Source organism: Branchiostoma lanceolatum, chromosome 7 (genome assembly GCF_035083965.1).
Source record: "Branchiostoma lanceolatum isolate klBraLanc5 chromosome 7, klBraLanc5.hap2, whole genome shotgun sequence".
Taxonomy (NCBI): domain Eukaryota; kingdom Metazoa; phylum Chordata; class Leptocardii; order Amphioxiformes; family Branchiostomatidae; genus Branchiostoma; species Branchiostoma lanceolatum.
The window spans coordinates 1,232,914-1,245,121 of NC_089728.1; the positions used below are offsets into that span (position 1 = coordinate 1,232,914).

Genomic DNA, 12,208 nt, shown 5'->3' on the forward strand with positions numbered 1-12,208 from the left:
TTTCTCTCCCCTTTCTTGAAATATCTTTCTTTGAGACAAAATTTCTATGAAAAAAATTCTTAACAAAATATGTTTCTTAAACACAGAAAGTTTTCTTCTTTTGAGAATTATTTTCTGTGTATAAGAAGAAACAAGAAAAACAAGAAAAGGCATTTTTGGTAGTGTGCTGTGGGCACCTCCTTGAACACGGGACCCCCATTTGATTTACGCCCCTTCCAAAAACCAGGTGTAGACCCAACCTCACTCCTCCACACATTGCATAAAAAATCTCACTTCAAAGAACCCAACACTGGGCTATCACCATGGCAACCAGGATTCCCGAAGGCCAGAGAGGAGACTCAAAGGTCGCCGCAGGTTTTATCACTGCTCACCCACAGATGTGACAAATTCCAAAGTCAAGTGCATCTCGAGAGTAGGCCCTGTATGTAGGGTTCCTGAGTGTGGATTTAACGTTGGGTAACATAAATTCGGGATTTTTCCGATAATGGTTGACTGAAATCAATCTAGCAGAACAATAAACCATCCTTTTTTTCTATAATTCTGTCAGTATCATGTACTATCTTTGCACTAATCATATATATGGTAGATTTTGTCTCTAGTCGTGCTGACACCATAATATTTCAACTTGAAACTACCGTCCGCCGCACGCACAATGGCGGTGTTGTCGGACAGGGGGGCACATTAATTCGGGAGAGAAAATTCGTCTTGAATATCTTACCGCTAATCACATTTTATACAGCAGCTATTCATTCCATCCTTGGCTTGAGGAGAGTGCTATGGATATAGACGTGTCCAAGTAAAAAAAATATACGAAAAAACGGCCGTACCGCACACATCAGGCCAGTTCGGGTACAACCCGTGTGTTGAGTCGGTAGAACTTCACTCAAAGTCGGCCCATCGTCATCATCGGGCAACGTGTAACGTTACATTATTCATGGGAAGTTAGCTGGATGCCGTAGCAATGGTAATACTACTATGTCCATGTGTTCCTTGTTGTGTTAGGAGCAAACTTTGAGGAAAATATCTTCCTCAGTCCACTATCACACGCAGCATTTAGACAAAAAAGTGTTCCTCACAAACCTTTGTCGTCTGCTTGACAACAGGATTCTGGTTAACAATATGGCGGCGGGAAAATACACGTGCCGTAGGTTGTAGCAACAGAGAGGAGTTTTGATGATTGATCACACTTAGAATCCAGTTGCAGGTTAGCAAAAGAGATTGTAATAAGTTGTCTTGTAAATAATTGTGTTGAGCAGGAATCGGATGTGACATTTTTCTTATAAACCAGCCGACAACCATGTTGTTTAAGTCTCCCACGAAGTCCTCAGACTGTTCCACTAAGGGACGCAGAGTTTTTGACCTCGTCGCCTTATAATCCATGCTTATCGAAGCTTTTCAGACAGTGTTCTGAATACGTAAGTCTGGCAGGTTTGCATTTCTAGCGGTATTACTTATGTTGCTTCTAGCACATATCCCTAAATACCCCGTTTTCGAAAAATCCCGAATTTAAGTACCCCGCGAATTTAGGTTACCCAACGTTACAGTCAGAAGGTCACAAAAACTTTGATTTGTAAAATTGTATCATCATTCATTCTAGTCAGTCAAAGCCACTGAAATATGTAATTTTCAGTTATGTACCAAATTCCAATGCAAAGTGCATCTCATGAGTAGGCTCTGCATGTTGGGTTACCATGGATTTAACGTTACAGTCAGAAAGGTCGCAGGAACTTGGATTTATAGAACTATACCGCCTGTTCCTTATAGGTCAATCAGGGCCACTGAAAGCAATAATGAGTAGATCATTTTATGTGAAAATTCCAAAGTCAAGTGCATGTCAAGTGTATGGCCCTGCTTGTAGGGCTCCTGTGACTTTACAGCCACAAGGTCACAGAAACTTTAATTCATAGAAAAATATCACCATTCATAATGGTCAAGGTCACTCAAAGCAATACAATTGATATAGTTTGACCATTTTCATTGATGTGAAAAATTCCTATGTCAAGTGTATGGCAGTGCTTGAAGGGCTCCTGTGGCTTCACAGTGAAAAGGTCACAGAAACTTTAATCTATAGAAAAGATATCACCATTCATAATGGTCAAGGTCACTCAAAGCAATACAATTGATATTAGTTTGACCATTTTCATTGATGTGAAAAATTCCTATGTCAAGTGTACGGCAGTGCTTGAAGGGCTCCTGTGGCTTCACAGTGAAAAGGTCACAGAAACTTTAATCTATAGAAAAGATATCACCATTCATAATGGTCAAGGTCACTCAAAGCAATACAATTGATATTAGTTTGACCATTTTCATTGATGTGAAAAATTCCTATGTCAAGTGTACGGCAGTGCTTGAAGGGCTCCTGTGGCTTCACAGTCACAAGGTCACAGAAACCTGATTTTTAGAATGAATTACCTGTTCCCAAGGTCAAGGCCTACCCAGTAAAAGCAGTCATGATGAATGAATCGTTTTCAGTCACCAGTATGTGATAAATTCCAATGTCAAGGTCAACGCTATTCTGACATGATGTCCCTGAAAAAAAATTAACAGTAGCTCAAACTTCCCCGTCCTCCCACTGGGATATACATCTGAAGATCACCAAAAATGTGACCTCTAAAAAAGAGGCAGATGGGAAATTTAATGCAGGTGTGTGTGGGAGAGACGTTACCACCCTTATATAGGCCACACTAGCTAATAACTTATTTGCACACAGATTTGGAAAAAAAGATTGAACTAGAAGATCAACACAAGGGGAAAGTCTGTCAGTCCATTGATGTACTCTGAAAGTGATATAATAAGATGATCACTGATTCATTTGCTTTCAATGTCAGTTCCAACTCTGATTTAAGTTCTTATCCTAGTTCTATTTCTATCCTATCGTCTTGCTCCATGTAACATACACATCATGTTAAATTGTGAAACTGAAAATGTCAAAATTCCAACTGGAGAAAGACAATTATAGATATGTAGGCCTTGGCCTTTGATGGACCCTAACCTTAAACAAGCAGGCCTAGCTAAAGGTTTCCTGAAGCACTCCAAACATGTGACCTGTGCAGATGGAGGGTTGAGGAAAACACGCCTTTCTGTGATCTTGAGTCTGAACGTTACACCTTTTACCCTGTAAACTTTACCTGAAGAACCCCAGAAATGTGACCTGTAAAGAAGAAGCAGGCGAGAGGGATGGAAAACAATTGCCTTATTACCTGATCATGTCCTTAAATTCTACCCTTCTATGTATAAAAACCTCTACTCTGGAAAACTGATCCCAGCTCAGGCAGATAACACACAACTCTCATTGACACCATCAGGAGAAAAACGGGACTTAGCAGTACAATCATGTTACGAAAAGAGAAGGACAAGTGGCACAAAATGATTCAAGTTGGATGGTGAATGTCAATGATGGTTTGTCAAAATGTCTGACCAGCTGCTTGGCTTGGCTTTGCCCTCCCTCAAACATTTCACGGACAATGATTCAGACCTCAATAACTTCAGTATGATAAGGATTTTCCCATGCAGCTCATGATGACACAATATTTATTGTCCGATCATCTTCCTATTTGACCTTTCAACCTGTGACCTTCATATTTTAGAACGCTGCCCACCCCCTCCCCTACATACATCTGTGGGACGACCTTGGTGACTTGGGTGTAGGGAGGAATGTCCTGTCCTGATCTTAGTTACGACTCCTTGGTTGGACTCCTCTGATCTCTCTCTGCCATATATCTATCTTGTCTCGTCTCCGGAGGAGGTGTGCCTGTATTTACTGCTCAAGACACACCTTTCTGTACCTCCTTAAACTGCTTCAAGACATGGGGGTTATGAGGGGAGGACAGGTGCTTCCTTAAACTGTTTCAAGAAGCGAAGGTTGCAAGGGCAGGTCGGCTTGGTTCAAGGAGGTTACCTTGCTTGGTTGAACTTGCACAAAATTGTGGTCCCTGCATTTGTTTAACTTTGAGAAAGGTTTAAGTGAAATCAATGTTTTGATACCCTTAAATCCTATTGGAAACAATCCTTAAGTACATTTTAGATTTGGCTCTTCTTAGTGGCACAACTGTGAAGTGTACTGAGTTCTGTGAAATCACCACAAATGTCCACATGGTGTTTTCAAACCTGCCACACAACAACAGAGTTGCCAGGAGATTCATCTCTCACCGGTGTTCTGCCACTGTGGTATGATACCACAAGCACAGCCTCTCATAGCTCTGGAATAAGAATGTCAAAGAACTGCTTGATACTCTAACTATACCGATACATGTTAACATTATACAAATTCAGATCTGGCAACTTAAGCACGGTGAAAGATCTTAAAATCAATAACGTCTCACTCCATTAAAAATAGACTGCAGTGATACAAATGTAGACTTTTCACTGTCCAGCTAAATCCTAGTAGAGGTCTGTTCTGTGTTTGAATAAAACATAAATTGTCTCCATTTGTTATTATTTTTTATGCCTGTACTCAGTTTTCCAACCGACCACCCACAACTTTTGAAAAAGATTAGCCACTCATGGTTAGTGCTTGCGATTAAACCTCAGGCCAACCTTAACACTAGCACATGACCAAGCAGTAAAGAAGCACTCCATGCAACAAAACTGTTAGCCACGCACCGTGGGCTCAAACAACGGCACAATTACGGCTCCTTTCGCTTGTTACCTAATGTCTAGACTGAACGTTATGGTCTATTCCGGCCGCCTCCCTTCTTGTGGTTTTCCTGCAGTTTTCTCCCTTATCTTTGCCTCCCCTGAACTGGTACAAAAACACTCACATTTGTTTTCTGTTGTTTGCTCAGCTGGGTAATGATCGTTGTTCCGTTCGGTTAGGCCCAGGAAAGAAAATGTTGCGTTTCCGGTTACCAGACCGATCCTGGCAAAAACCTGCAGACCCGAGCCTCTTTTGGGGGTCAGTCGCTGAAAATGACATATAAAGGTTTCTATCTGACATCTGAGTGCTGGAATTCAAAACAGACTTCCTGCATTTCTTACTTTGGGCATTGAAAAGTTATTGTTAGCGTAAGAATGTGTAGTAAACATTGTACTTCTTTCTTCAGTTTATGAATCACATGTACTTGCTTATGCAATGTATAGCTGTATGACTACAATATGATGTTGAAAATACCAGTGTCAGAAGTTTTTCAGTTCTACATTTCGAAAATGTCTTTGTTGAATCACTTCAGCTGAAATCTAAAAGAAAAATAAAGAAAGAGAGAATCCCTACCTACCAACACTATGTATTCAGGACTGTAACCAGAAACACAACACTTTTTTCCCTAGGCCTAACGAACATTGTTCCGTTCCATTACATGTCATGTGCGAGGTGTAACACTTCTCAGGGTACCTGAAGAAATCGGTCTGGGTTGCCCGCAGGTATTGTCTTAAAGTCGCAGTACCTGTAGGTGTGTGAAGAAGTTTAAGGATGTAGCAAGTTCACTGCCGTTCTTTTGTAATGCCTATACCCTGTTGCAGACTGAACTCTGCTCAATTATGTCAGAAGCCTGATGTGGGAAGTGACATAATCATAGGTAAGAGTCAGTTTTGCATCTGATCTAATTTTCAGTGTCAGTTCAATGTCATTTTGACATCAGAATAGAGGATTTGGCAGCTGTAAAAAGCTTGATTCCTTTCAGAGGCACCTGTGGACCTTTTCAGATAACAGTGAATCTGTTCAAGAAAAACAAAGTCTAAAAGGAAGAAAGTCTAGACATTATGGAAATGCAGACCCCACTAGTTGTATTTAGTACAAATCTGCTTCCCACACAAATCGTTTCCATCCTCATATCCAGTCGATGTTTGCCAGTATCAGCCCTGAGACTTGTGTTTTAACACCTGTAGCTTGCGAGAAAGACAGCTGGCAAAATTCATTCTTTGCATGAAACCAAGCCTTTGTGTTCAATTTACATATAGAATAATAGTCTAATTTTTTGCTATGGACAAGGGTCTCTTGTAATCAAATATCACGTATAGGAAGGTTAGTGGACCATGTATAGTCTTTGGATATTATCTTGAATGTCATTCATCAAATGTCTTTTATCCTTGTCTTCCTGAGTGAAAGATTAGGACTTCCTACCCTATGTGGGTGTCACATATAAACACACATTATGTCCTTACAAGTTCAAGTTTGCCCAAATGTGGGCTGCCGCCCACACTTCCCCTGCTTTGTGACTTTCCCAGCTGCATTTCTGACTTTTCTAACGGCTGATGCACTTACCAATGTTACATGTAACGTTACAGTAGTCCAGAAGGGTTATGCTTCAATTTCTTGGCTCCTGAATCTTAAAAAATAATGCACAACTGGAAGATAAGAAAGATTAAGTGAGTCTGAGAAGAAGTCTTACATCTTGGTACACACATTTTCAGGGATTCAATATTGTCAATATCAATATCGATTTTTCTCAGCTTAATTTTTCTCATCTTTTTCTCCCATTTGCCATCTTTTTTCATCTTGTCCTCTTGCTTCATTTTTACTGCTTAAGAACCAAGAAAATGATTTTGTGTGGCCTGGCAAGCCAGGGAAAGGTCATGTGAAAGTTAAATGCTTCCTCCTGGCTTTCATCGTGCATGCACATAATCATCACTATGATTATCTTCTTTGTCCCCCCTACAGACATGCAGACATCATGAAGGCTCCCGTGCAGACCAGGATGAGAGGGCAGGCGTCCACAGAGGCTTCCTAAGGGGCTGCGTAGCCAGGCTAGCTACGTAGAGCAGGCTTCCACCGAGGCTGCGTAGCCAGGCTAGCTACCCACTGAGGCAGAGTGGAGTGGAGGGTTTAACCTGAACCATGGCATCCAGCAGTGTCCTGATCATCCTTGCTCTGGGATTCACTCTGGCAAAGGTTGGTAAACCGTATTATTCATACTTTTAAGTCCATTTAGGGAAACTTTATGTCCTTGCCTTTACTTGGCTTTAGTAACTATTAATGCTAGGGTCGTATTTCCAATCCGGGGCTCGGCCGGGCAGTCTTTGGGAACGAAAAGTATGATATAAAAGACAACAAAAACACAAAACGTACCGAAAATTATTAAAGAGCATAGCTTGTGCAAATTTATTGATATACACTCTGATTTTTCGTTTCCGTAAACAGCCCGGCCGGGCCCTGGTTAGGAAATGTGACCCTAGCATTAGCAGTGTTTTATGTTGCATTGTTTTTTTTTTGCTTGGGACTTAATACTGGAGCCTGATATGCCCAAATGTAGCAATTTCACTCTATAGGATGAAGCGCAACAATGTGGTAGCCTATTACTGTTGCAAAACATGACCAAAGAACATCTTAAGAGCTTGTTGTACAACTTTCAAAGCGAGTGAGGGAACATTTTTCCCCAACAAAAGTTCAGGTCCAGGTTAAGGTTCAAGAGCAAGCTGAAGAGGTAACCTGCCCCTGTACACAGATTTACTGAGGAGGGAAATTATTCTGCATTTGTTTGCCAATGTCATTATTCTTTTTACGTTCTGAGTCATGTCTACAGCGCAAGGAAATCAGTGCTTTGGGAAGGTTCTTGATTCAATTATGATTTGTTTGGTTTCCTTTGTCAGGCCATAATTTAATGTTGTTATGTCCGATGTTGTGTAACTGTGTCGAGGGATCACTTTGTGACAACCTAAGGGCTTAGCTTGAATATATATTTATTTGTATCTGAAGATGGTGGAATGTTACATTGTAAATTGTTTTAGCCATGTTTATTAAGTTGCGTACTTGATGCATATTGTACTGCTTTACTTATATTTGGACTTGATAATCCCCCATTCTCATTTGGTAAGTTTGTAAGTAATACGAATTGAATCTTTGTAAGTACAGTATGTCCAGGGGTGTATATCTTGTATTGACAACAAAGAATGGCGTAAACCTTGCCCAAAAACAAGCAGTTACACCAGAAATGCCTGTCTGTTCTTTGCCTTTCTTAGATTAAGTACTGAATTAGATCCCAGGTATGATTTCAACAAAAGGCAGAAAAGATAAGTTATGTTCCGACCACCTAAGAAGAGTTTGGACGTTGGCCAGACTAAGTTGGGATTTGTTGTGGTCTTTGACGTCTTGAACAAACGACAGCAGTGGGTTAGTAAGTACAGAACACCTGTACAATATCCCAGGTGGGATTACAGGTGTGTACAGGTGGATCAACAGCTGTTTACAGGTGGATCAGCAGGTGTTAACATCCTGGTCTGAAGTGTTTTAACAACCTGTGGGGAACACACGTGCCCTGTTGTCTGGGTAAACAGGACAGGTGTTTAAGACACCATCCTCGTCTAACAGGATGGTCGAATAGATTAAATAATGATTAAAGGAATGAATGAATAAAAAAGTGATTGAATGGTAGATGAATGAATGATGAATTAATCAATTGATTGATCAATATAGGAGTGATTGAATTAAATGGATGAAGTAATGAATGGGTGGTTGAATGAATGCATGAATGAATGAGTAATTGATTGAATGAATGAATGAATGGATAGATGGATGGGTGAGTGAATGAAGGAGTGATTGAATGATAGATGGATGAATGATTGAATGAATGAATGAACGAGTGAACAAGGGGATGAACAAGGGGATGAACAAACGCCAAGGGGTGAAGTTATGATAACCATGACTAAGTAAGTCTGTGTTTGTTGCTCAAGTTTTGCATAGTACACCTTGACTTGTGTCTGAAAACAAGGCCTATATGTATATGTGTGTACTTAACTGGATACCTACGCACCTACAAAGAACAATAGAACAAAATCTGTCATTTGCCAGTGACCTTGGCTTCAACGGTATCACATTACAGACATATGGCTGCCAAATGTGGATTATCAACCCTCAGGGAAATCTCATTAATCCAGGATTATAAAGTCGTATTTTCCTTTTTTTCCCCTGGCTTTGAAATGGATACGTGGGCTTAAGGTCATGTGTTCCCCATTTCTCCACACCTGCCGACTGGAACGACATCAACTGTTTCTCTGAGAACGAGAAGTTTGAAAGGTGTAACATTAAAATGTTGGCATCAACTATTTTTCGAATTATTCTTTTCTGTTGTCACAAAGAAAGAATGAAAAGAAGAGCAAGTTAGACCAATTTGTTCTATTGTTTTATAATGGATGTAAATGAGCCATAAATTGGAAAGAATGATCACCAGTCCTGCACATATTTAAAAAAAGAAATGGAAGGAACGTTTTGGGTGACTACCGACAAACCATAAAATGATTTTCAATAATTTCTGTACAGAAGAAGCATTATTGACACAACATACTTAGAGGTTGATAAATTTCACATTGAAATCTGGACTTGATGCTATAACTTTGCTATGTAGAAAGCCAAACAATTGATTAAGTTTTGCCTCAATGTCATCATATCTCACACAGTGTTGTACCATGGTCACTTGATGCTGGAACTTTGCCATGTAGAAAACCAAATGACTGATTTAGTTTTGCCTCCTTGCCATAATACATCACACAAAGTTGTATCACGGTCACACGATGATGGTTCAATTTGTTAAGATTAGGTTCAGGCAAAACTTTTCTCCTCCAGTGTCAGAGCTGGTAATCCATTGGTAATGACTCTGGCTAAGTGCATCAAGATCAGGTCAGATCCAATCTTACTCCTGTAACCCTTTTGTCACAGCTCACTTCGGAACTGTTACATGTGTAGGCTCGTTTTTCATGCAGGCTTGCGGTGCTGAAAACCTCAAAGGGAAATCGTTAATCAGTTTAAAACCCAAGACTTTTATCAAGGTAAGGGTTCAGCAGTCGAGGTGAACCATGATGATTTTATTACCAATACCCAACAACACCAGTGGGAGATTATTTTTTAGATTCTTAAGTTTAAGAGTGTAAAGGTTACAAAACGTATGTTGGTATCTACATCTACATCTAAGTGTGATCTGATTAAAACCTCCTTGGTGTGATGTCATTCTTAAGTTAATTTCACCTCAAGGTGCCCTTGACAATGGGCTCAAAGAATTTTCTGTCGGTAGTTAATTTGATATCCATTCTAATAGGTTTTATGATCTCGAACTCACTGCTATTAGTAACATCTAGGAGTCTTTATTATGTGTGCTAATTAGGCCCAATTTTAGGAACACAAAATTAGAAACACAAAATTGGCTTATAAAAGTGATACGTGGTGATTTTGGAGACCTATTGTACTCTCGTACCATATAGGAGGAAGCCCTTTTCTAATGGCTTGTAAAGTCAGTCAAGACATTAAGTTGCACATTGCAGTTTGTTGCAGTATGTAGGTGATAACATGTGATGTCATCCATCGCTGCACTCCGCTGACCTCAGGTGACCCCTGACAGGAGCTATGTAAGCGTGCCACACAGCACACTTCGACGGCGTCAAAATGTGCACAGGAACACGCTTTGACGGCCGTCCCAAGGTGCCATATGGGGCACCCAGAACGGCTGTTTTCTATGGTCTCCACATTGATATAAGACGCAAACAGTTGACAATACTCGGTCAGAAAATAGCTGAACAATTATATTTTACGATCTTTTGATTTCTATGAAGGACAGAGTGTGGGAAAATACGGAATTTGCGAAGTTCGTACGGAGCGCCTGTGAGAACGTGCGAGCACCGATCTCGGGAGATAGTTCAACTAAAACCCGTTCTGAAATGAAATAAAAACACCCAAACTATCAACTGTTCCGCTTTTTATTATCTTCATATGTAATACTTATGATCCATTTGGCTGGAGCTGCCAGTAAACCTGCGTAAAACCTACAGGAAACGCCGATCTCGATGCACGGAAAGTCCGCCATGACACATGTGCGATCAGCCGCTTAGACGGAAAGTAGCCACTTATTGCGACACAAACATTACGCCGATTCGGCGTGATTTGTATGAATACGTATGCCGTGATCGGTCTCTCTTTTTTGCGTGAGGCCGTTACCACGGAGATTTTTGGACACAAGCTTGAAGGCAAATGTTTATACGCTCAGCAGGATGTCTCTAAATTGTGTGTTTTCGCGCAATAAAATATTAAAAGGCATTTTACGTGCTGAGCTGCACGCTGTGACGGAAGTTTTGTCTCTCTTTTTTTGGCGTGAGTCCGTTACTATGGCGTGAGTCCGTTATAATGATATATCTATGAATAGATATTTCGCAGTCACTGCGAAATATCTATTCATAGAAATTCGCACAATAAGATATTAAAAGGCATTAACGCCGAACTTTCCGCATATACCGTCGTCACCTGCCAGTCAGCACGTCAAGCCTAGGTTACACATAGCCGAACATGGCTCCCGAACAACAGCCGACTCAGGTTGGCTGAAGTTCGGGAGCAGTCTGACCAGTTTTGGGGCCACGCCTATCTTTGGCGCCGAACATGCGCCGAAGATGCGACGATCATCTCCTAACCAGTACAAGAATTACTCCCGAATTAGCCCCGAATGCTTTCTAGCCTACTCTCAACCATCCCGACCTCTAGCCGCAGACTGCCGAATCTCTCCTGACTAATCCCCGACCGAATGCAGACCCTCTCACGAATTGAAATGGACATATTCAGCAACTTTTAAAAGAGGGATCATTTTCGTTTTTGATTAAAATAATCCAGTCTATTATATTGTTAACATCACCGAGAGATCGAATTCGGATCATGACTAGCTTTGATACTAGTACTGCTTTCAGTGCTCTTCTTTGCTTTTGGTCGTGTGAAGGTCGGGGGTGATTCGCCCACGTTCCGATAGTAGTCACTTGGTTGAGAATTAGTTAGCAGAGATTTGTCTACGGCATTGGGGTGAGTTGTGGGTAGGTTTGAAACTATTTGGGAGTAAGTCAGTAGTGTTTCTGGCGTGAATAAGGTTCTAATTTTACTGCTGACTCACTCCCGAATACCAGCCGAACACTAGCCGACCGCGCCGAACACCAGCCGAACACCAGCCGACCCATTTCAGAACCTCCGTCCAGAGCCGAATGTTTTGAAATTTTCAAAACATTCGCCTGGCGCAGCCGAACACCCGCCGACTCAGCCGAACGCCACCCGACTCAGCCGAACGCCAGCCGACCTAGCTCCCGCATCACTCCCGAATCACTCTAACCATGGTCGGGGGAGAGTCGGGAGGCCATGTTCGGCTATGTGTAACCTGGGCTTTAGGACGTGCTGAGCTGCACGCTGTGACGGAAGTTTTGTCTCTCCTTTTTTTGGCGTGAGTCCGTTACTATGGCGATTTTCGGGCACAAGCTCGAATGGAAATGCTCAATGATATATCTATGAATAGATATTTCGCACAATAAAATATCAAAA

General features: G+C 41.2%; 1 protein-coding gene across 2 annotated transcripts in view; it reads left to right on the top strand.

Annotated features, from left to right (window-relative positions):
• Positions 1-12,208, top strand: part of LOC136438501 (A disintegrin and metalloproteinase with thrombospondin motifs 16-like) — a 191,343-nt gene that overhangs the window by 22,359 nt on the left and 156,776 nt on the right. For both annotated transcript variants that reach the window (XM_066433311.1, XM_066433310.1), the window contains exon 3: positions 6,596-6,826. In XM_066433311.1, the coding sequence (XP_066289408.1) occupies positions 6,773-6,826 (54 nt within the window). In that variant the 5' untranslated portion in view covers positions 6,596-6,772. The remainder of the gene's footprint in view (positions 1-6,595; positions 6,827-12,208) is intronic.